General features: G+C 33.7%; 2 protein-coding genes across 2 annotated transcripts; one reads left to right on the forward strand and one right to left on the reverse strand.

The window, feature by feature from the left end:
* Positions 1–8,598: 8,598 nt before the first annotated feature.
* Positions 8,599–16,977, forward strand: LOTGIDRAFT_231501 (hypothetical protein; the record flags this gene model as incomplete). Its single annotated transcript, XM_009053651.1, has 2 exons — positions 8,599–10,162; positions 16,065–16,977. The coding sequence occupies 2 exons, from the start codon at positions 8,599–8,601 to the stop codon at positions 16,151–16,153; spliced, it is 1,653 nt and encodes a 550-aa protein (XP_009051899.1). The 3' UTR covers positions 16,154–16,977.
* Positions 16,978–18,605: 1,628 nt separating this feature from the next.
* LOTGIDRAFT_214125 (hypothetical protein) lies at positions 18,606–24,753 on the reverse strand. The gene is made up of 9 exons (XM_009053652.1): positions 24,614–24,753; positions 23,640–23,783; positions 23,330–23,402; positions 22,995–23,101; positions 22,617–22,746; positions 22,230–22,313; positions 21,830–21,915; positions 21,345–21,444; positions 18,606–20,765 (listed from the first exon to the last, which is right to left on the reverse strand). The coding sequence occupies exons 1-9, from the start codon at positions 24,641–24,643 to the stop codon at positions 20,593–20,595; spliced, it is 927 nt and encodes a 308-aa protein (XP_009051900.1). The 5' UTR covers positions 24,644–24,753; the 3' UTR covers positions 18,606–20,592.
* Positions 24,754–26,672: the final 1,919 nt, after the last annotated feature.

Genomic DNA, 26,672 nt, shown 5'->3' on the forward strand with positions numbered 1-26,672 from the left:
TAAGATGCTTTGACGCCAAGTCGATCTGATACCACCTTTATTTCACCTGATGAAAAACTTGAAAGCTTGAATGAAAACAGCGAAATAAAAATTATGATTGATATTTTCCCTTTTATTGTAAAATATGATTGTAGTTTTATGATATCTTGAACAAAATGTTGGCAGTGATTTCAATCAAAGGATTTATTTGTTTCGTGATAGACTTTATAGCCACTTTTGTCAATCAAAATGTCAATGAGTCTGTACCGTTTGGTGTTACAAAGTATATCCGTTTCCCCTTGCCAAAACCAGGTGAAGAAAAATCCAATTCATTAGAGTTCGCCACTTGGCATTAACATACACAACATTGTTTTACAAACTACATCTTGGCATTCAAGTACCCCCAATTTTATTAACCTAATCAAGTACAGAAAAATACGACGTTAAACTCTATTTAATGTTCATTAAGGTTAACAACTTGAAAATGGTAAGCGAATAAGCAACTTGGCATTGAGATACGTAATTTGGCACTAAGGTACACTTACAAAATGTCACCAATTATCTCTCAAGCTATAATCAGCAACGCAATAAGTATCTGTAACATCAGACGGAGGCAATTTAACTAAATGTAATTTTTTCGGAGACAAAAATGTTTATTGAGGATGAATGAAATAATACAATTACTTAACAGTGGTCCCTTGACAAAATAAAACAGACAATGCCATTTCAAAAGTTACAGATTCGGTCCAATCATTTTTAGGTATTCCTTTAAACAGAAAGACTTGAAACTTGTGTTAAAAGAATTTGAATAACGATCATTGTGTCGGAAACAATTCGTTTTCATTAGTTGCATTGCTTCATTCCAGCGTATTAATAATTTACGAGAATGGAAACGTTAAGTAAGAATGACGCTATTGTATTTCCATTGTTATAATGTCAATTAAAATATATCTATATACAGTCGTTTACGCTAAGCCGCTCATGATTATAAAACTTTGTCTTGTATACAGGATCATTAGGCTTTTGGGAAATTACCCCTGACAAGAATATTGAAAACAAGACACTGCTGTTTATATTCCTGCAAATATTGTATATAGTGGATAAAGTTCAAATATGTAATGAATGGAAGCACATTCTCTCTGTGGTAAAGGAGTACAGATAATTGTAATAGAGCTAACCGAATTCTCAAAAATATTAAAGTTTGCCGTGAGTGTGGGATTGTATGCCGAGAATTACCACAGATGTGACAGAAGTTACAACGTATATTTAATTAATAAACGAGTGGTGGTAGTCTTAGCATCAGAATTAAATCTGCACGCGGACCTCAGAGAGAGATAGAGTTAGCGCATTACGGATAATAAGAGGTTAGACTTCATCATAGGGGCTGGTAAAAACCAAGTCTACGGGTCCCCAATAAAGTATACAATAATAGCCTAATTAAATTAAGAAAACAGTAAAATATAAATGAGGGTTTTTTTTTAATTTTAATTGAAGTTTTAAATGCTCAACTAACAGGCTGAATTACAGAGAGGTTAGCTAAAAAAAACAAGCCCGGGGGAGGGGCCCAAACCAACTTCAGTCGACGGTTCCACACTCATCCAGGTGAGCCACCGAACAGTAGGCACTGGCACAGGGTTTAAGCACTAATGTTAAAGTTAATATGCTAGAGTTGATTCATATCCATTGTATGATAAGTCAGAATAAAGACAAATATCGTGCTGTCCTTCTGTCACCTTTGTCATTTCATTGTCTAGAGATGTACAATATGTATGTGTTCAGTATAAATAATAGCATTAAACGAGCTATTTGAGTATTAAATACTCTAATTATGTTTGATAGGAGCACCATGTAAGATCATCCGGTATTCGTCAAATGTTCTAGTGCTTTTATTAATTTAGTAAATATGCCACAACCTTGACAAGCTGGAGGGTTAACTATATATGGTTATTTAAAACGCCTTAACGTCTCGCAAGCTAGTTTGACCAATTTAGTAATACTTATACTATAAGTGCCCAATGTCTGAATTACTTTATGTCCAATTATGAACTGATTGCTGATAGCCCAAGGACCACGCTGTTTCTGACATCCTATACTTCTCATAACTTCAATTTCGATACCGTTATTGACTTGTGGGTGGTGGGAAAACAGCCGGTTTCTTGTTACCTGTTCTAATTTCGTGTAATTTTAATTCAAAACCACAATCAGAGTCAGGAGTCACTGACTAAACGCAAACAGAAAGCACAGAAACCAATGTTGGATTAAAGTAAGCTGGCGAGGGGAGCAGGAGTATCTCATTTATATTGAATAATTTCATGTAAAGTTCCCCTGTATAACCAATCTCTCATGCAGCCATTATGACTGTTTGATTGTTGATTGTAGTCCGAGACGCCAAGACACATAAAGATGGTGCAGCCGACTATAACAACACTCTTATATTATGTTAACATTTATGTAATAATACCCTATATAACCAATCTTCCATTCAGTCATTATGGCACTGGTCGGAGGAAATAGCCACATAAATATTGAATGATCAGTTGTTTATTATGGTCTGTTAATTAGACAATAGGTCAGTAGCTGAATTTACATCGTTTATGTTATCTGAATTATTAGCATGTGGTCTATTAACATCATACAATAACATCAAGATGTATTGGGTCACATTGTATATCGGATTTGAATGACGTTACCAGATCCAAAATGGAGTTGTTGTTCTGCTTAAGATAGCGTCGTAAAGTATAGGAAGGAGTATGGCACAATGACCGTTTGTTGTTGACAATGCAAGCTCGTCTTGAAACACAGTGCTGATAAAGATTTGCATGGAGAAAACTTTCTGCACACAATACTAGTAAACGAATAGGCAGGTTACAGTGTAACGGTCTCCGGATCTATCTGTGTTCACAGAAGCCAGACCCCTTTGACGCACAATGTGTTCAAAAATGGTTCCACGGGAAGGTGAATGGCGACCAAGACGACGAATTAATGAAGCAAAGAAGCCATTTCAAGATTATTCTGATATTACACAAGTATCTGATGACTGAAATAATGAGGAGCAATAAAAATTGTAAATGATTATATAATGATTAGTAACGACCATTGTAACATCATAATCATCTCCTTAACCACAACACACTCCCTCATAAACATTCCAAGATGGCAGCCAGCAAGTCGTAAAAACCTCAATGAAATCATGTCTGTTTTTGTGTTTTTATATCATTTGATTATTGGATACATCAATGACAGAAGACAATTACGATGATCAATTCTTAGCAACTTTCTTTAAGACTTCGACTCGTTAAGCCTGTTTAACTGGGGAAAGTATTCAATTCCCAGCAAGACTCCACTAGAAAATACTAGAGAAAAACAACAAAATACAAACAAGCTTATTTAATTGATAAAAATATTGGTCTTTTTAAACAAAGCTCAAAAAGGTCATAGTGGTTAACTACCGTTAAAGAACCATTGTTGAACGTTTCATTAACCTTTAACAGCAATGATCTGAATAATATCAAAATAAAACGAAGAAAAAGACATTTTCGATTTAATTTTTCAAACCTTTTATTATGCCTTGTTACATGAAAGTATAGAGAAACTAAGTTGGAGGACAAAGCTATGCAAAAAACGCACGCTTCATGGAATAGTAAGAACATGTTAATCATTTCTGAAAACAGCCTGTTTGGATTTTTGTAGATGACATCTGGACAATTCAAGTTTTTAACTTCCGGTTATCATGTTTCGAATTGTAATGGCGGACAAAGTGAACTTTTATTAGCAAAAAAATAAACCATACATGGAATCTACTTTTAGTGAAATTGTATACGCAACACTTTAGAAATTATCGCATTTGGACGAACTGGTTTTCAAAGTTCAAATAGGCTAATTACAATGAGAAAGAAAGTTGTTTCACAGTTGACCTTTTCAAAATTAACATGCATTTTCTTTTTAAAGATAACATATAAGGAACCTGTTCGAGGTCAAGGTCCATGTGTGACCCGTATAACATGAGTACAATGTGGAATTTTTTAAAGCGATGCACTGTGCAGTAGAATAATTTATCAAGCAGCGATGTATTACGGCGTTAATGCAATTTTCCAACTATCGAGAAATATTGACTTGCTCATCCTGTAACACACAGTGGCTTAACTAATACAGGGACGGGTTGAACCAAGTCCACGTGCCCCCAGATCCCCTCATCTAGTTGAGTCACTGACAGCACGCAGACCGTTTTTCCTATCCCAACGGCAAAGCGTTAATGCCTGTAAAGTCGAATAAGAAAACTATCTCAAAGAATCGTTCACCTTAGAGAGTTACGTTCAAATTCTATCACCTACGCCGATAGACGGAAATAAGTAGTAAAATGTCAAAATGTACTGTTATTTTATTATTACGTAATGTGAACAATATTAATCTACTATTTTCATTCTTTTATCTCTTATTTTGTGACATGTTTATATTTGTCAGGACACACATTTTGTCTAGCCTGAATCAATTAAACACCATCTCAATCTGTTGGATCTACCAACAAAACATGTTCCACATCCATCACTGTTAACGTTATAACCTTATATATCGCTTTGAAATAGTTAAAGGGATTTGAATTCTATATCTGAATCACAATCTTCATCTCTCTTCAAAGTTTATTAACCCGGTTTGTTTAAAAATTAGACATGGAAAATGACCATCTTTACGATGCCAAGCTACTACGAACTTCCTACTTATTCTCTGGCGTACAATCTACTCAATCGCTGCATACTGTGATACAAGACTAGTGGCTCTTGCAGTCAAGGTATAAGTATGAAGTTCGTGATAACTAGATATTGTGAAGATGGAAGAGACTGACGGTTGTTCGGATGGTGCGAAAAAATTGGTTTTAATTGATCGTGCAACATCAAGTATGTACGTTTTTACCTTTTGATAAAAATGAATTTACAGCGGTTAGAAGGAAAAGTAAATTCATCTGTGTTAGGAAGAAACAACATTGTACAATTCCATTCATAAAACATTCACGCTCTTGCTCTAGGCATCGCGGAGTTCTTTTGAAGTCAAATAATTGTAGTTTGGTTCTTGACATTTGCATGTTATTTTATTCATGGTCTATAAGGTCACAAGATATCATCCTTGTATAAGACGGGAACACGCGAAGCAATCAACACGACCACAACCTAAATGGTTAGGGTTAACACTTTGATTTGTTTGTATATTAGGTTCCAGCGCCCACGATGCCCTTCAGCTACTAGGTTTGTCAGATCATACAGAGCTTTTCTAAATATTTTATGTGTATCGTGAACACTGATACCATCGATTTCCAACATTCCAATTTTCAGTCAGACGAATGTGGGTTTTGCAATAATCCGCTTTAACTAAGCGTTTTATGACGTCACTATCACAATACACTAAAAAAAGGACTTGAAAACCCCTTTATAAGTTAGTTACATAGAAAACGACAATAAGATTAAAAGAGAACGATTGAACTCTCATGTTTCAGATAAGTTTTAACTTCTATGTTATATATCATTTGACTTAATTGAAATATGATTAATTTAAGAGAGAAATTTTTCACTCTATTTCCACAGGCATACTAACAAATGCCATATAATAATGCTCTCAGTGGATTTGAATTTCTTTACGTATATTCCATGTCCTGACACAGTTCAAGTCTTCAATCATATTTGTGGTGTTAATATAATTATTTCTAGAAATTTATATTAATAAGAGAGACAGATATGGCACTACGTTAAACCATATGGTGAACCTGCTAAATTAAAATACACTTTAAGCGAGCGAAGTAGATCGAGATGACTTCATGGATTCCATCAAGAAAAACGGCTTTTTCAGAAATATTCAATCAAGAGGTTACTTTCCCATTTGTATACAACCGAAAACAACATAGGCCAAATCTAATTACGCTGATTGCTCTACTCTATGTTACCTTTTCCAATGTAAAATGGAAATGACTATTCTTATTAAACAAAATACAATTTCCGTTCCACTCCACAGGAAACAACTCCATCGTGGTGTGCATCCTCCCTTAGTAGCCCAAATGACATGCTTGAAATCTAGTGTAGGCGGTTAAATCCCGTTTTGTCGGGCTGAGTGGGTTGTAGTAATTTGTGTTCTTAGACTTTAAATAGTCGATACGTGATTTTTAGCTATACACTTAATGACAATTTAATATAAAATATATACCAAAAAAGTACCAGATTAACGTATGATATTAGTATATTCTACTACTTTAGATCACTCATACTAATCTGTTACCATTCCATCTTCAATCAGTTCTGAATGGAATAAATTAGTTAATGGTCTTAAAAACGAGAGCCAAAGTTGTGACCTCCATATCGTTTCTCTGACATTCCCCCGACAAGAAACAGAAATTTTAATTAGAATTTTACCTAATTGATTCTGTAATGATAGAAAAGGATGCTTAGTTGAAGGGTGGGTTCACATGAAACTAGATGATTGTTTGTTGAAGGACAAGCTACAAGAGAACTTGTTCAGATGGATTATTATTCTCCTTATTTCCCCACTTGAATCAGAGTAGCTCAACGATAATTTCATACCCATTGATCGCCTCTTAAAGCACTCCTTCTTTCCTAATACGCAGTCTTCGATTATTGGTATTACAAGGCTTATGGGGCCATTCAAATGCCGACGGCGATTTTTAATGAATTGATCGCAGCCTGTGGCAAGATAAAATAAGTATTAAATCGTGCTGTATTGAACACATGGTTAAAAAGCTGAGATTTCATGGCGTATTGATGAGCAGTTTTAAAGCCGAGACTATCGAATTTTATATAATCCACTAAACAAGATACACCTATTTTAATGTACATTTGAATCAATTTCCTAATAATCAACAGCTTATTATATGCCGTTCAATGTCATTCTTTTCCGCTATCTATCTCCATGGCGTGGTAGTAAAGCAAGACATATTAAGACACAAGTGCTAATTTTGAAAACAAACTGCTGCCAGACAACATACCAATTTAGTTAAATTAGTCTATAGATCAGTCAAAAAAATTTTCGACGAAATTTGATGACATTAATACCTAATTATTCACTCATGAATATTCATGAACTATTTAATGTGATACCATAACACATTTTATATTCCAAATCATGGATATGTCAAGACAGTTCAGAGAAATATATGCCATTTTTTATAGTGAGGAAACACAAGCCATACAATTTGAACATGGTGTTTTACATAAACTTTGCATTCTTAACTCAATCAAAATACAATACAAGAACTCTTTATTAGTTGATTTTATCGCGAAGTGACGAATAATGGCAGGTTTATTGAAATTGTACAGTTTATTTCGAAGAATTTAACAGGATTAAAGGATTCAAAAGAGCTTGTAATATCGGTAACATTAATAACCTCTGTCGAAGCCAAATGGTATTTTTTGATGGTGATATTATCTAAACGTTAAACATGTAGCAAATAAAAGTTATAATCTTACCAAAATACTCAAAAAGGTCACAAAATTGAGGTTAGTTTGAGATATTCAATAGGCTTATCGTTATTGGTGGGTTGTTTATTTAAGTACACAATTAAGTTCGTTTATTTTTGGATGTTAACCACTTTGGAAGAGGTTTTTAATGTATATATCAAAGTTTTTTAGGTATCGTCTTTATTGCAAGAGCTTCAGTGTAAGAAATCCTATTGATATGAAACTTTTTTTTAACTTGATGTCTTAATTGCAGGAAAATCTATCAGTCAGTTTGAAGGACTAGCGATTTGGCAAACAAATTTGTAAATCTAATGAAAAGCGACATATTTCGATGCTTTCATGAAAGTTCAAATATCACATTAACACATCGATTTTCTGTCAAAATTTCAAGTTCTTCTATCAGATATTACCTTTCATTATAATTTCACACTAATCGGAAATAAGCCTGTTGTCAATGGCAAGAAAATAACTATAATATTCTAAACAGAACGTCTTAGGTAAACAGAGTCATATAACACTGTCATTGAATCTGGAAGTTGTATTCACGAGATATTTGTTAAAGTAATAGAACAAATGATAAGCTTAGTTAATTTCACGAATTTTTCGCTGGGTGAAAAACTTTTCAGTCTTTTTTAAAGAAAAAGAATGAATTAATTAATTTATCATAGACACAATTCTTTGTCCTGGTAGATTCGTTTCTGTGTGGAAAGTAATTTTATGGGGTTGTACACGCTTTATTAGCAATTATCTTTGAAAGGTTTGATGACAACCATGATTAGTTGGTCATTTAGCTAATTCTGGTGACAAGGTTTCTGTTAAAGTTATAAAAAGCAAACTATCGTTATAATTAAATCAGTGAACCTGTGGTTGCGATCTTAAAGCTAGTTTTCTGAAGTTTAGTTTTACTTATTCCCTTTAATCAAAATTTTAAAAATTACCTTGCTGTCGAGAAAGACCACAGACTATGTTCACCCTTCTTTTGAATAATTGTAATCAATTTTCAAAAGCAAACATAGAGATTGTGCAAAGTGTTAAGATCCTTCACAGTTGGAATTCGAAAGAAAATGGTAATGCTAATGTCATTGAACACTGCAAGGCAATAGCCTACCTATCTTCAAAAGCACTATAATGTCTGTTTTCTCTTTTCAGAAGTTATCACCATCCAATGGATTTAAAGACTATACTCTGCCTTATTATATATTCCTTATTATTACAAATATCACACGCAGAGGAACAACTCGCCAACGACATAGAACTTTCAAATTCTCTGAACCCTGTGGACAAACGTGCATGGAAATCTAGTTATTTGAACACGTGGGGTAAACGATGGAACCCACGATACAATTTAAGAGGGTATCAGAGAATGCCAATTTGGGCAAAGAGATGGACGAATTCGGGGTTAATTACGTGGGGTAAGCGAAGTGCTGATACTGAAATTCCCATTCATAAACGAAAATGGAATCAGTTTATCACGTGGGGTAAACGTAGTGGAGTGCCATCTATTGTTAAACGTAGTGTAGGTGATGAGCTTGTACCGTGGGGTAAAAACAAAGACACTCTACCGGAACTCAATACATCTAGTGATAATTTAGACAATAAACTAATAGATCTTGAAACTACACCTTCTACAGATAAACTTTCTTTAGATGAGAAAAGAGCCAGTGATAAAGGATGGAATGGATTTACAACGTGGGGAAAACGTGCTAATAAAGACTGGTCGTCGTTGTCTACCTGGGGAAAACGAGGACAAAATAAAGACTGGTCATCATTAACCACTTGGGGGAAAAGAGGTCACGATAGGGACTGGAATTCGTTGACGACATGGGGAAAAAGAGCTAATAAGGACTGGTCTTCATTAAGTACCTGGGGGAAAAGAGCACGCGAAAACGATTGGTCAGCACTTTCAACATGGGGGAAAAGGGCAAACAATAAGGACTGGGCCTCATTAACGACTTGGGGGAAAAGAGCTAATGACAGGGACTGGAATTCTTTAACAACGTGGGGCAAAAGAGCAAAGGGAAATAACTGGTCTGGTTTAACAACATGGGGAAAACGAGCAAATAAAGATTGGAATTCTCTCACGACATGGGGAAAGCGGGCAAACAAAGACTGGTCTGGTTTAACGACATGGGGAAAAAGAGGCAATAAAGATTGGTCAGGTTTAACGACATGGGGAAAAAGAGGTAATAAGGACTGGTCGGGCTTAACGACATGGGGAAAACGGGGAAATAAGGACTGGTCAGGATTAACGACTTGGGGAAAACGAGGCAATAAAGATTGGTCAGGTTTAACGACATGGGGAAAACGGGGAAAGAATGACTGGTCGGGTTTAACAACATGGGGGAAAAGAGGTAATAAAGATTGGTCAGGTTTAACGACATGGGGAAAACGGGGAAATAATGACTGGTCAGGCTTAACGACATGGGGGAAACGTGGGAAAAATGACTGGTCAGGTTTGACGACATGGGGAAAACGAAGCCCTGATGCTACTTCTGAAGATAGTGGTGAACTTTCAACATTAGACAAAAAAGACATTAAAGGATGGAATGGTCTTACGACGTGGGGAAAGCGTTTTGCTGGGGATAAAAATAAATGGTCAAGTTTAACGACATGGGGAAAACGTGATGACAACAATAAGCAAGATGATAAAAAGTGGGCACAACTATCGACATGGGGAAAACGGTCACCCGAAGATGCTGCTGAATTATGGAAGATATATGACTCTAACGGTAGGTGAAAAACATTCTACTGGTATTTGGAGATTGATGACTTGCCGCTGATCCCTAGCTTTTCATGTTTTTACATCTGGACCGTCAACAATCAAAATATGAACTCTTTAAACAAAAGAAAATTAAACAGACTTTTATCAATGATAAACACAACAGACTTTATGAGCAACAGTTTCTGCTTTGTTCAACAATACGTCGTTTCGACGAAGGTGCTCTCGTCTATATCTAGGTAATAGCGTGTCGTGTTTATCAATATTATTATCCTCTTAAATAGATAAGAGGTATTATTACTCCACGTTGACATTAAAATCACGTGATAGAGGCATCTTAATATGTTGACTTAATTTGTAAAATGTAATTAACAACAACAAATCATTAGAATATTGTCTTTGAACAGTAATATTTGAGTCCTTTTTGATCAGGTCCCAGTTTATGGATTAAAGATTTTGAGGTTTCAGTAATCTTATTGGTTTGATTTATATAAATCGACCTTTAATCTAGTTTTATTAATCAATCATTTAGTTTAACGTGTATTTTTGAAATTATCGTGAGTCTACTGAAAACATTTATGACATGTTTGATCATGGAACTTTATTTTAGCGTAGTAAGCGAGGTGATTAGGGCACAAAGATAAGTTCAAGACCAAGTTGCTGGTAGCACAAAGCAAATTCTGTTCTGAAAGTACCGACAGATTCACTATATTGGATGATGGTTGATAGGTTGGTACTGATGGTAGCTGAGAATTCTTAAGATCTCTTCGGGTCGACTGACACGGCGGTGTATTTAATGATTGAAATATACAACGCACGGTCCGAGCTCAGATTACCTTATATAAACCATGGTTATAAAACCTGCTAAAAGTTCACCGAATTAGCCTTGACATTTTCCCTTGTTTTATTTTACTGGTAAAATCAATACTTCACTATATCATTATTTATATTGTTTATGATATCGGAGTGTAATTGGGCGTGAAAATTATATGTCATATTATCCATAAACGTTTTTATTACGTTTGAATTTAAATTATTGGTCTTAAAGTTTTATAACTGCAATTACAAACACTTTTATATCAACAAAAGCAGGAAAACGTATAATTTTAAGATATGAAATAATGAATGGATGTTTAATACCATATTCTGAAATCTTTATAAAGGTCACAGACCTATTGAAATTGTAACCTGGAAATCCATGCAGTTTAAATATGTCTACAAGAAACGTCGTTAAGGATCATTTAGGGCTATTCATTTTATAAAAAGATTTTGGTTTTTATACTTTCTTATCTTGTTGAAATGAAAAATTGAAAAATGTCATAAGAGTATATCTCTTAGTGGCTTTAAAGCTATGATATATATATTAATAGTCGCAATTTTACAATAATGTTACCAAACAATCGTAATATTAATTCAAAGTGACGAATCTTGCCCAAGGATTCATACCGTTCCATCCATTTTAGAGGTAAGCCCAGAGTTTGTCGGATGGAAATACAAATAAGATCAAAGGCGCCGATCTAGATCTGTATTTGTATGTTTATCTCTGAATTTGGAAAAGGCTGTGAACACAACTTGACAAATGCTCTAATTCCCCAAAAAATAATTTGTTCTATCGAACTTTGTGGACAAACCAAATATACCTTCAGGCGGACGAACTAAGTCATCATTCACAGTGCAGTGTGTTAACAGTGATTTCCAGTAAAAAAAAAAGTATTTAAATGGTTTCAAACTTCGCCTGATTGGTCATGTTTTAAATAAGAGAAACCATTCAGTATTCTACAAGCGACGTTTTTAAATTTAATTTCTTGCATGAGAAAATGCTAACACCACGCATGTTACTAAAATTATACCATTGAGTAGTTTTTGGATTTAAAATAAGAAATACCACAAATTCTTTAGTCTCAGACACTATTGTATTTCGCCCGAGAGCCTACTTAGACATGTTATTCAGAACTTTAATTCACCCAAATAACATGGCCCAAAGCAAAAGTTTTTTTTAAATTTTAATACACTGAAAGTACCCTACACAATTGTTTGACTCTGAACTAACTGGATTAAAAGCTGAAATACCTGGCACAAAACTGAAATGCCTGTCTTTTAAACTGAACCATCGGGCTTACAGACTGAAATATCTGGCTTAAGAACTAAAATTTCTGGCTTGAAAACTTTAATGTCTGGCTTAAAAACTGAAATATCTTACTTAACTACTGAAATACCTTGCTTAAAACCAAAATATATGCCTAAGACTGAAATATATGGCTTAAAGACTGAAATAACTGGCTTTAAACTAAAATATTTGGCTTCTAAACTGAAATACCAAACATAAATACTGAAACTTCTAGCTTGCCTAAAGACTGAAAATAGCTGGCTTAAATAACTATCTGCAATCATTGAGAAATAGAACCAAAAGACGACTTGTACCTCATCATTACCTCATTCCGGAAATTATAAAAGATACCAGCCTACTGAGTCTGTTTTAAGTTCTATGTAAGTCATTATTTTCTTTTTACTAATTGTCCTCTTGATAAACTATCGAGGCAGTCTGTAACAATTGAAATAAGTGTTTATTGGCCATAATTGTTACAATATAAGTATGATATTGCTGGCATTTTTTCATCACTAATTGGCCGTCATAATAATTTCCTTCAGAACAGTCTGCCACCCTTCATTATCCCTGTTATAATTGTCTGATTTTAAATTGAACAGTGACAGCACAAAGATATGGCAACCTTTGTCTTTGTGATGTTTTGACATAAATAGTTAAACACGTCACTGTCTGATTTTCATCATTGTGTCATTTAAAACGCCTTCAAAGAAACAGCACAATATTACGATTGGATCGAGATTTTATGACATACAACTGTGGTCCTGTCTCAGAGAAACATAAATTTTCATTCGTAAAGTAACAGGTTGGAAGGAGATTAGAATTAATCAAATGTCGTCACTTCCGGTAGTACTTTTATACAGAACCTTTAAAATCATGCAAATTAGCTATCAATCCGGAATATTGGGATTTGTGTGTCTTTGGGCATAAATCTAAAGGTTTGGAAAGTCAAACGTTGAGGTAACTATTGTGATTAGTTGAAGCTATTGTTTAGACAATTTTCTAAAATCGCATTTCATTTGATAAGAGATATGAACATTGTACATATATCGAGATACGGACGAAACTGAGATTGTGATAACCGGATACCTTTTATCAAGATTAAACATATCTACAGATATGCATCCCTTTATGTTCAACGATTCTAGTTGCATTGCAGTCGACTTCGTGTTGGGTTATAATTTGTTTTGATTCATTGTATACAATGAACTTCCAGTCTAATAGTTAAATTTGAAGAAGCATATAATTAGAGATAAAGCTCCTTTAAGTTGGAAGATTTCTAGACCAAAGCCATTGATATAAGAGTCGGGGAATGATTGACAATGTATAAGTTTGAAGTTATTAATGAAAAGCAGTAGATAATTACCACGACAAGGATAAGGAGTGAAATCTAGTCTATATAATGTATAGTAAATTAAATACTAGGTAATTGACAAGATAATCGAACACACCATAATATACAATCTTTATATGACATTGATTTTCTATTGCTACACATTAACAAGTCAATCTGGATATATACAAGATGTACACAATTCAATAAGTTTCCTGTGGACATTCGTTTCGATTTTATTTAAAACCTGGGTTGTTTTTCTCGAAATCTCTTGGAAACGAAATACTTACCAACAGCACCATCATGTTTTTTAAATAATAAGACAATAAATAATTCTTGCCGGGCAAATCAAGATTTTAAAATAAATCTATTCATTTCAAAAATCACAAGTGATTTGGAAAAACTCCACAAAGGTCACTTATTATTCCTTTCAATTAATCTGCCACATTCGTGCACTTTATGATGGAGTTTAGAGTCATAGTTCCTCGAACTGCGGAATTCTAGAATGTATATTAATATACAATGTTTGTACTGTAAACAACAATCTTCTGTTAATATATTCTCAGCTCTGGTGCACACTTGGAAAGTTTGTCAGTTTTCGTTAACCTATATCTTTTGTTATATTGCATCGAGAGCGTGACTGTCTGTACAAAGTTAAAAATGTGATTGGATTCTGTCCTCTTTCCAAGAAGAATTTCTTCTGCTCCTATTATATGTGTAATGCACCAGTTTACAACCAGTAATCAGGCGTCTCACGGTTGCCGTGTAAGATATACGTTTAAGAAATCGAAATTGCGGGCCAATGTTTTTTCACATTTATTGTTATGCTTTATGGGAATGATATTGCTCAAACTCATTTACTTTTGTACGAGTTGACACAATAACCTACAAATCATCGCTATCTATTCATCTTATTCACTGCTAATGGATTATTGTAGTTTTACAGGCGTCAGATACCTCGATAGCCTGTGGTTAATGTTGAAAAACGATGTTCAAATTGGTTAAACAAGTTTCAAATATCCATGATCAATTAGTTGAAAATGAAAATAACTTTTTTGGCCGGCAAAAAACAAACGATTAATTAAACAATGGGGGGTTTTACATCCAAACTTTCTGATCATTACACAGTTATTAATACAGGAATAATGTCGCCACAAAAGCGGCAAAAGGCAAAACAGAACTATTTGTGGTCAGAATACAGTGTAAAGGATTGCAAAGCTCCATTTTATATCACAAAGCATTAGCATTGACTGAACACAATTTTAAGTAAAACACCTGTGATCCATCGTATCACGAATACGGGTAATTACCCTCGAATGATAAAGAATGGAAGTGTGGTTTGGGCACGATGCCTCCGATCATGCATGATGGTTTTAACCAGCAGTAAGATGTGTGATAAAGCATCTTGATTAGAATTTTAATCATATTGCTTCCAATTTGTTAAATTTTGCTTAATTATACGTCGTGAATAAAGCGAAAGCAATTAAGTTTAGTTACTATAGCATAATAGGTCAGACGGGCGTTACAAGTCCCATGTCTACCGCTTTGGAGTAAAATTTCGCTTGTCATTGGTCTAATAAACTGTCGGTAAGGTACCAAAATGAAACGTGTTTCTTCATATTAATTTCTGTGTTATGATATTGTTATAGTGAAACATCAGAAGTCTTTCTATATATTCTATTGATATTGGTATGAGTTGAAGTTCAGTTATAAGATGGTCTTATACAAATACTAATATCACCCCCTAATCTCATCATAGTAAAAACTCCATTTAGCTTATTAAATCAGCTGTCAGGCAATAGTTCTATTTGGCCATGTATACCAGCGTATAACACGATCATGGCATGCAAACAAAAATAACCTTATTCAATAAATGGTCGTTTATATCAGCCTGGAATGTCAGGGTTTTCTTGAGAGGGTGAAAGCCAAGTTTGTCAATTTAGTTCACAATTCTGCTTATTTTTTCCATTTGTTACCCTCCAATGTAATCGTTCAAGTTTTCTAACACAGTTCCGTTCTAGTGGCGTAAAAAACAAGTGACAGTGAAACCTAAAGAGGCTGTAATATCGCCCTTTGGAGCCATCTGGTTGTCTCAATTTTGTGTCGTCTAAACTTGGAAAGGGAAACGGAAGGTCGGGAAAGAGTAATACAGATACAGTCTTCCATACGACAATTAAAATTCCTTTTTGCTGTAAACTAAATTTCCATCATTTCACTGTGTAAAATTCAGTCTTTCGAGACTGGGGTACGATTTCGGAATAGACTTACTTAATTCTAATAACAGGTCAGGTTGAGATTCAAAATGCGGTAGCTCTGTGGAAGCACCAAGCCTCCCATGGAGTGTCTGAAAAGGTTCTTTCAAAAGAAAATTTGAAAAATGATCTTGTGCATTCTGACACATATTTTGTATCCCCAGTTGTTAAATTACTTTCTAATTACGTCTTTAAAAAAATTGTATTTGTTTTATATTTCTAGGTGATGGGATAATGGATAAGGAAGAAATGGTATCATTTCTAAGGTCAGCCGCGTCACAGAAAGACAGTCAACAAGATGAAAAGTCTTAATTAATCATAATTAATTAATGACGTCATCGATAAATGGAGTATTATAATCAAGAAACTATATATTATTATAAATATGTGAAATTCATATCGTCCAGGAAACGTCAACAAACTATTTTAACTGAATTAAAGTCACAATGTGTACGGTTATGGTGAAATTTTGTGGTTGACAGAAATAGATACGTAGTACGCAATGCGTCAAACGTAAACGCAAATGTAGAAAGCGTTACAAACGTCAACAAAAATGGCTTTATGCACAATTCGTCGTTAAATCTTAAATAGGCCTGTGCTAACTGGAATCGAACATTTTCTACGTTTACGGTTACCGCAGTCGCAAAAGGTCTCTAGAAGAATGATTTTTATCATAAAATATTGTATGACTGGAAGAGTTGCTTTGTATTTCTCAGAAAGGTTGAACATTTCAGTTGATATTCCTTTCTAGCCTCGCAATACTACAAGATATTTTCAAATTTGTTTCTGTACGGTTTGGTATTTTAACAAATAAAAGACCTGTGTAAACTACTTACCTACCTAAGCTGACCTATCTGTTATGTAACAACCATCTTCTTGATCTGGAAACTGGAAATTCTGTAATAAATAAAAAAGTTCGCGACTATAGATATATATTTCCAGTAAACCCATAATGACGCTAAATCATACAATAATAAGAATATTATTCAAAACGTGTCCTTTAATTTAGTGAAAACATCAGTATATTTCTGTTGGCAGTATTCTTGAACAAAATAAAAAGATTTTGTTTTTTGTTTGTTTTTATATGATATTGTAAAATAGAATGTATTTTTATATAAAGTGCTTGCAGTTCATCCAATACATTTGTGCTGATTCTCTGAGCATGAAGGTCCTGAAACGTTTGTCAAAAGTTTCCCCAAATTGCCTTTAATTCTTAATGACCTATTTCGAAAGAATCCTTTCAGGGAAAATGATGTTTAAGTGCTATTACGGTACGGGGTGGGGCCAAGACAACGGTGGGGTGGTTAAAGGTATTATTGGAGAAATATTGGGCAGGTTTGCTCCCTTATGCAAGATGTTACCAATTGTGTTGATTTGCTTATACCAAATTCAAGAGGACGCGGTCAAGACAAGACCTTTCAAGAAAAACAAGATTCAGATTCAACCGGAACTTCTTAGACGCCGCTTTGGATCTGAAACAGTGTCTCTATGCACGCTATATGAAAACAGCCCCATCAGAATCTAAATTCGGGGTCAAATTGGAAAGGTTAAAGGCTCAAAGTCAACTTCTAAGGCTAAAACACTTTCAAAACTAAGTCAAGGGCGGTAAATTTGTTTAAATACCAAAATCGTGAAGAAAGCAAGCAAGTCTAGTGGAAATTTTTTATGTTTGAGGTAAGGGCGATAACTCTGTTATGATTTTTAAATACATGACTATCAGTTAAAACCTAAAGAACCTTTAACAATTTCCGTCATATAGAGTGTTAAATCTTTTTTTAAAGCACCATACGCGTTTTTTTTTTTTAAATATCGGTTAAAATACATGCCATGGACCTACTATTTTGAATCTAAGCTATCCAGAAAGGCTAATGGTAGAAAAACGCTTACTTTCAAAAGAATTGCTGTAATTCTTGCAATTTGTCATTTCATGACCGTGAATATAACCATTCTTCAATGTTTTTAGAAAATCTGTGCATTTGGAAGCCGAAGGGCATATAGTTTACGCCTTCATATTCAATGCCACAAACATGCCAATTTTTATTCAAATCAGCACGTAAAGGAGCGTACAGACATGGATGCCGATAATAAAGGCGTGGATAGGAGACTGGGCGTATGTAATCTAAAGTTATCAAAATATAGTTCAGAATTTACTAAAACAGTCACAAGCATCTAAAATCTTTGTGTTCGATGCAACGGAAAAATATTATAGGTCCACATAGGACTTGGCCTACCTGAGCTATTACACATAAGAAACCTTATGACGAACAAATTCGCGGATATGACTATATACGCTTGATAGGAACCACCCTTGAGACTTTTAATGTGTGTCGGGGTAGGCCTATGCCTTCCCATTGTCCCTTCAAAGAACTGATCTCGTCTGGTGTCAGTTTTCTCGGAACACAAGAGCCGACAAATAAAGGGAAGTAAATCTTATCAACGTTAAATTAACTGTGGTCTGACATATCTTCAGTTATCACAGACAAGGTGAACTTAGAATCTTAAGATTATTAATATGACTGAATATTTACGTCGTACTGCACTTTGCTTTATTTACGCTAAATTTCGTGATTTAAGTACCAAATGATATGGAGTTTTATGCTGATGAAAACAGGCAACTCCATACAGTGTGCAATGAGAGAAATTTGCAAGTACAGAAATGGTCAACTGATTTTCGTTTTTGATTTTCTAACTCTCAAGGGAACTTTAACTTTCACATCCAATAGGACATGGGGCCCCTCTCTGATTACATACCAAGAAAAATGTGGTTTTTTTTAGAACTTTTAATGTTGAAATCAGTAGCATTTATACATAAAAGCTATTCAAGCATTCAACAGAATATATAATTCAGGAAAGATATAGCACTCATCAAAAATAACAACAGACTTGTACATCAGTTATAAAGTTTTAAGCCACATACAAATTTAACACTTTGAAGTTCCACACTCTATTAACCAAATCCAGATTCATAAAAATAAAAACAATATTCATATACCCTGAACACTTTTTTTTACGGAAAATTGCAGGGACAGTTTTCGATTTTTCACATGATAAATCTAATAACTTCGTGACATTTATCAATTTTTGAATTAAGCAATCAACCAGTTCTATAGTCAATTAATCAACAGATTTTATCAAATTTCATAACATTTAACAAATCGTAATAACACAGATAACTTATATAATTAAAAAAATGCACCAATCTACCTATAAAAGCACTATATTTAAGATATTTATATATTTTACTAATCCATTACTAATATATATACCGGTATTTAATAGGCACTATTATCAATATACAATTCATTGCATTACCCATGCTTCACATACTATTATTGAAATAGTGTCCGTAAGTCAATTAGCAAACTTTTACAGTCTTCCTACAAAATAAGTTATTATACTAATATGTAACTGAAAGACAAACTAATCTTCTTAAAGGGACATCCTGCTTTTTCTGTAGGTTGAAAAAATTTTATGCTCAAATTTGTCAATACTATTCACCACAATCTAGATAAGAGAGGCCCATAATGTATCTGCAAGTTTTAACTTAAAAAATTCAGACGTTTATTTTTTAACACCAAAACTATTTAAAGAGTTCATGTAAACTTTTTAAGTTTGTTATGCTTTTTTGGAAGCTGTTTGAAAACTACTGTAAGGATTTGAGCTAAATATGTCTCCTACATATTCTAAATGTTTCAACAAAAAATATTAAGCCCAGTAACAAAATTTGGTCAAACTGCATAATTAACAATTAGTACTCTCCGTTTTTTATTAAACCTTTTTAAAACAAATTTAGTTTTATCAAGTAGATACATAGATATAAATAGCATACATTAGAAATATTTTCAGGTACAATCTACAACGTTTCTGATAATGAAAACTTTTTACAAAATAAGAGGAATGCCCTTTTAAATAAAATTGAATAATAGAGAGCATGGCTGATTTCTCAACACATTTATGGGCAATACAATTTGCATCAACATTGAAAGCTAGATAAGGAGGTGTTAAATGATCGAACGGAAAACTTAGTCAACCCCTACTTCAAAACTAGCTGTTGATATGGACAAGACTTCAAATACATGAGCTATTGACTGCCAAACTCCTTTAACAAATAATTCACAATATTTGCCTCATATACAAGGTTATTATGTCACATGATATTCTATACCCGGATTCATTGATAGAATCAATTCAGTATAATTATGCTTAACTCTTTCTCTAAAATTCTTGCTGTAAGATTTCATCTCCTTAAATTTTATTCTAACACTTAACAAAATACAACTATACTGACACACGAAACTCATATTAAACGAAATGTGACAGGTTTATTCTTTTCAAACAAAACAATAATTTCTAAATAAATTTCAACTATTACAAAACAAAAGATTTTAAAATCATCAATCTATCATATCAATCTTGTCTAAATTTTAACAAATGAACTGTTATAACTAATCATTGGAAATCTTGTGCCCATTCAGAGTGAATGTTAAACCTACCTAAAGTAAATGTGGCATCTGTTCATGATGAACTATTCCGTGGAAATGTTCACAGGAAGGTTGCAACTTATTGAATAAATCTCTATATAATTGTTGCAACTTTTCACTGGAAATACCAGGATATTGTGTTTTCTGAATATGCCATAGAAATATATATTCTGTATTTAATATTTTGTGGTTTTGTCCACGAATAGTTTCTTAGTACATTACAAAACCTAAGAAATTAACAATAGAGTGAGTTAAGTAAAGCAGAGAGACTTAATAACTGAATCTACTACTTTGAGAGTATCCTAGTTTATCCAAGTTAGGGATACAAGCAAAGTTAATCATTGGTGGAGGACCACACATAACAATGATAGTATCATCTCCAGGTGGTGGAAGACTCTTAGAAATCATATCACCATCAACAAATCCTTTAAAATGAGTCCAAGCTGAAATAGAAATGTATATTATTTCTTCAAAGAGCTATCAGAAATGAAATGAAAGATGTTGGATGCCATACTTTTCTGCACCTCATTAATCTAATCAGGAAATTTTGTCTAGACTTGAGCAGAAACCTTTCCAACTGACAAGGAATCTTCAACGAGCAGTCTGTATCATTTATTTATTGTCCCATCTGAGGGACAAGATGCTTTTCTCTGTCAGCCCTCCTGATCTGCATTACTGACAAGGGGATAACCAGTTTAAAAAATCTGCAGTTATCTCCAGCTATGCCGGAATTAAACCCGCGACATTAAGGCTAGCTAGCAAGCATCTTACCCATTGAGCCACTGTGACTCTTGGGTCAGAGGAGAAAAGCCTGATCCATTTTCAAGGATGCCCCATATTAGTGGTTTTGTGATGAAACCATTTTAATTACATTATAAGGAACACTGATTGGAAATGAGTGACCAACCACTTAGGTTTTGTGCACAATTCATATGAACTTTGGACATTTTGTCATTCCAGACTCACCAAAATTTAACACAACTTTAAAATTCTGATAAAATAAAAAGATAAAGTAAACTAACTAGATTCAGGGCGGTCTAGAGTATAACTCAGGTGAAATCTAGAAGGATGAGATTGTTGGATATCTTCTAACTCTGGTCTCAATAGAATATCTTTCTCAGTCTAAAAATACAATTTTAATACAATCAATGTTTCTGGTCAGTATAGAATTCTGTAATCTGATACCCACTGGGCTCATCAAAATTGTCAGGAGAGAGAGAGGAGTGTCCTATTACTTTTAGTTATAGTATAACTGGAACCAGTGGTGGAGCCAAAGGGGACAGCTCCGAAAGCAAGTCCCCTCCTCCCCCCCCCCTTGTACATTGTACAATCAATGGTTTAACCATTCAGCCACTAAAACGGCTTTTAGGCTGAATGTGTACCAGCTGAGTATCTCAGCCAAAACATGACAATACTGTTAAGTAACCCTGTCGGGTCTTAGGTACATCAAAACATGCAGGAATCATATAAGTCTCTTCCAAAATGAAATACAAAGCAGAATGTATACCTGATTAGCAAATAACAACCAGAGTTCAGTCTTATCTTCAGGATCTTTAAATACTTGTCTAATCAGCTGTAACATTGGAGTTATACCTGTGAAAATAAAGAAATGGTTATGGTTAATTTGAGCAATAAAAGAACTAACCATTCTTCTCTATTTGATCGATGAGTGAAAGTCTGCTGGCCAACAAGTCCTTGTTTCTGATCTTCCAGATGACCCAGCTGTTTTTAAACAGGTACAGATAATCCAAGAAAGATCAAAACCAAGAGGTTTGGTCAAGAACCAGTTGGTAGAAAGGATCTTTGTGTATCTAAGTTGTTATCCTTATAAAAAAAAAAAAAATGGTTGTTTTTTTCAAAATGCAGGACTTAAATAGCTCAAATCAAAGAGGATGAAGGTCACAAACCTGTACCACCAGCAATCATTCCTAATTTCTTAGCAACTTTAGTTTCTGGTTCAGATTTCTTGTCAGCTCTGATCTTCATGGTACCTAAAATATAATACACAATGAAACAATACTGTGTAGAGTGACGTCGTAAAACGCCTAGTTTTAGTACAATTACAAGAACCACAGACATCTGACTGAAAACTGAAATGGTGCAAATTGATGCTGTCTGTGTCCCTGATACACATTAATTTTTTTTAGAAAAACTATCTTTTATTAGGCATTTAAAATTATTCCCACATAACATGCTCTGATATGCATTAAAAGTACACAAATTTTACCTCCTTCCTAATTTCCTCGAAAAAAAAAAAGAAATAATTGCTACTGAAATAGTTTAGTTATTCTTACCTTTTCCTTCATAAACCAATAAACCATTGGGTCCTCTAACATCTATATAATCATTAATAGACATACTCTCTAGATGTTGTGACATCTTACCACCATCAGGAAACTTAGGATGAACATTCTTAAAATATATCTACAAAAACAAGTTTGGATCTGACAGAACATTCCGTGCAACATTCGGAAACCCCTCAACTAAAGAATATAAAAATAACATAACCAAACTAAAAGTGCTCGTAAGTTTGGAATAGTCACTGGCCCTAAACATGCATAAATATCTTTCAGAAAAATCCCAAGATGTTTGACCAAAGACTCGTCGGAGAAATGATTCTTAGTTGACCCAAGTTTTTTTTTTTCTGACTTTGGGGACTAACTAAAGTTTACCTTAACAACTAGATCCATGAAGCCCTTATCATCATCACTAGATACTGGTGTATAGGGTCTGATAATCAACTGACCATCAATACGAGCTGTCAGGTAGATATGCTGTCCTGAAAAGACAAAACAATAGGCATATTAACAAAGAAATTTCAAAAACACTAAAACCATAGTAAATCATAGTATATATATACCAATTATGCAGAAAGATAACATTTTTGTCATTGGAGTTCTGTGAAAATGTTTCTATCAAATGATAAAGTATAGGAGACTTTTTACAAATAAACCAAAATAAGAATTTTGACCAAAATAAATTGAAACACAAAGATGTAGAAACGTACCAACAGGTAAACCAAGAATATGTTCTGGTGAAGGAAGAGCGAATCGAAATCTTCTGGTATCATGACTTATCTCCTGGAATATAAAAGACAAACAGGAGTATATAAAATCTTCCATACACATACTGATCTATATAGAACACACAAGAAATTTACAGGTGCACGGCCTCTCATCCACCTTTAGTGTTATGATAACACTATTTTCAAACATACTACTACTTCAAAATATTATTGTTAATTGTATTTAGTTATAATTCCTATTTCTATGAAGCTGAAAGACACTCATTTAAAAAAAAATAATAATAATACATACCTCTTTGTCAACCAATTTTAGTGGAACTTTCACATTGGGATCTTTAAGAGTGATCTTGGCCGACTTTTTCTTGCCGAAAAGGAAAATTTTGGCAAGTACTGCTGTTACAGCTACTACTGCAACGCCTACTACTACTGGCACTGCCTGCAAATATAGAATTCAATTAGTTAATGGAGCTTATTGAAAAAATGATCCCTTTTAGTACCTATGAATAAATCATGGACAAAAGATGAAATATTAAAAGAAAATATCATCTATTATCAATTAGAAAGTTGAACAAAAAAAATGTGCCTATTTTTGATATTATTACTTATATGACATGTGTATCATTGGGGTTACTAGCAAGAATTGAGGCTGGCAATTTTCAAATTTCTGATCATGTTACTGACAGTCAGCCCCCTAGACTCATAGAAACACTGATGTAGACTGTCTTCAGAGGGAAAGGTAGATGAATAGTGGTGTCCAAATTTATGGAATCATCAATTTCGGTTCTGAATAGTCAAAAATATCAAAATGAGTATTGGACAAGAATATCAATCTGATATGTAAGGTTTAAACTAAAGGGAACCTCTTCAGACTATTGTTGTGCATATGATAGGTCTAATTAGCTTGCTCAAATAGTCAAAGCATGGTTTTTTTTTTTTTTTGACAGGCTTCCATGATCAATGTTAAAATTCTATAAGGAATGGGGCCCAGTCATATCAGTCTAAAGGCCAGTATAGCCCAATGACTTTCTACACTGTTAGCTAGTTATGGTACAATCAATAACATTCAGTTAGCTAACAAAGTATTATCATAAGTTACACTTGAATGACTTTCAACTCATTACTAGTAAATGAGAAAAATATCATTAGTCAATAAAATATCATAGTCATAGCCGGCTTGCTGGAATGTTTCATTTGACATTGAGCCAAACTACCGGTATAGCAAGCTGTGTACCTAACACCATAAACCTTGTATCACAAATAACTTACAATGGCTGCAGGACGGTTGAAGCCTGTCATGACTTCTGATTACTGAATTATGTTCTTTACTAAATAGTCACAAACACAATAAACAAGTTCTTCCTTCTGACTGACCTCACTGAGTGAGATGTTTTTACACAAAAATGTGTGTGAGCTGGTTCAGGATTGAGATTAATCATGTGACCTCATCTGTTACTATTTTTAGATTTGTAGCAGACAACCCAAGTCAATAAAATGGTGAATAAAGCTGAACTTTCTAATATAAATATATATTACTATTCAGTATACAAAGTTCAATCATAAACAATTCACCAAATCTCCGAACATTGTTAACTTGTTATTTTGGCACAGCAACATTAAAACCACTAATTATAATATTATTTCTCCACTATCTTTAACAAGGCCTTCTTGTCGGACAGCATGACCAGGTTACCCAGTATTATGGACAAGGAAGGTCAAACAAAATTTGAACAATGTTACCTCACACAAATTATAAACAAATTAGAATACATATCTTGCATCTATGTGCTGATTTTAATTTACAATTTGTTTTTATTTACACCATGAAGTGCAAAATGAAAAGATCTTTTGCACTCATAAGATTAATGACATAATGACAGGGAAACCTAGAATTACATGACACAAAGCAAAGCATTTGAGCAGTCTTATTTTACCTTTTGTATCACTGCTTCAGCTTATTTAGAATTTTCCAGGACCACAAAAAAAGGACACTTGTATACGATACCTATGATCTTAAAATTTTTATGTGAACCTGTGACAGAGTTTATTCTCATGCTTTCATTTACATAATTTCAAATTCTGAGACCTTTCTTTATGGTCAGTGAGCATAAAAAAATCCATAATAATTATGACTAAAATATGAATGTAATAAGCAACAGGTTTTCACTAGCTAGCTCAAGTCTCTACTGTCAGTTGATATTATATGGCTGTGGAACACATTCCTTGAAACAAATGTTAAAAGACATAAAATCCAAATATTGACAAATATTACATGAAAAAACCACTGCGTTGTCAGGAAATGGGAACAGGGTTGATAGAACTGTACCTGATGCATGTAACAAAGCAAGGAATTAAATTTCAATCATTTCAAAAGTAACTCAAGAGTAAATCTTTTATTTCTTAAGTCCACTTATTTTGGAACCACAAGAGATAAATGGAATCCATGAACTGTTTATTTTATTCCACCCTTCATTTGAATCTAATTGCAATAATTTGTCTTCTCAGATAGACAACATAAATGACCATCAAAATGTCCTGTATCTCATTATACTAGTGGTATATTAATGAGACCTACTCACATCTCTTTGATGTCTTAAAAAATTACATGGTTATTGCCTTTGATACCTGAACTGGTTTTTGTGTGGTGGTCGAAATTACTTGTATACTTTATAACTTAACAAGGATAAAACCAACACACCCATCAAAACAACAATACACAGGTCAAAGTTCAAAATGTATGCATAAGACATTAACGTAACAAGGTCAAGACATCCTATGTCATTTAAAATAGAGAAGAATAACAAAGCAAAATTTCCATTGCCATCCACCCATGATCAATTCAAAGCTAACCCATGGTTCCAAACGAGATGCAAGTGTTCCTCATAATTTTTATCTTGTTGGAACTCAGGATCTTTTAAAAAAAAAACTCAAAAATGCAAAGTTTGTTGAGCCTCAAACAATGTAACAGCTCCAAGCAAAACATTTTTTAAATGAAATACAATCTTACATTATCTTTCAGAAAATCCATGATGTTTTCCCTATTGATAAAATATCCTGTCGAAAAGTTTTAAAGATTAACATAAACTAATACAAGTGAGAATTGTGCTGCAACACCAGTATGCTATTTCTATAGATTAGGCAAGTTATAATGGAATTTAATTTAACAACAGGTGGAGTTGATATATATATACAGCCACAAACAAACTATCATTAGTCATAGCAAACTACCAGGTCATTTTTCATTCTTATCACCATTCTGTACACTTCAGTCATTCAAATATGTTAAATAGATTCTACAATCACACCATAGTATTGATATTTCTAACCT

This window comes from Lottia gigantea (genome assembly GCF_000327385.1).
Source record: "Lottia gigantea unplaced genomic scaffold LOTGIsca_20, whole genome shotgun sequence".
Lineage (NCBI taxonomy): Eukaryota > Metazoa > Mollusca > Gastropoda > Lottiidae > Lottia > Lottia gigantea.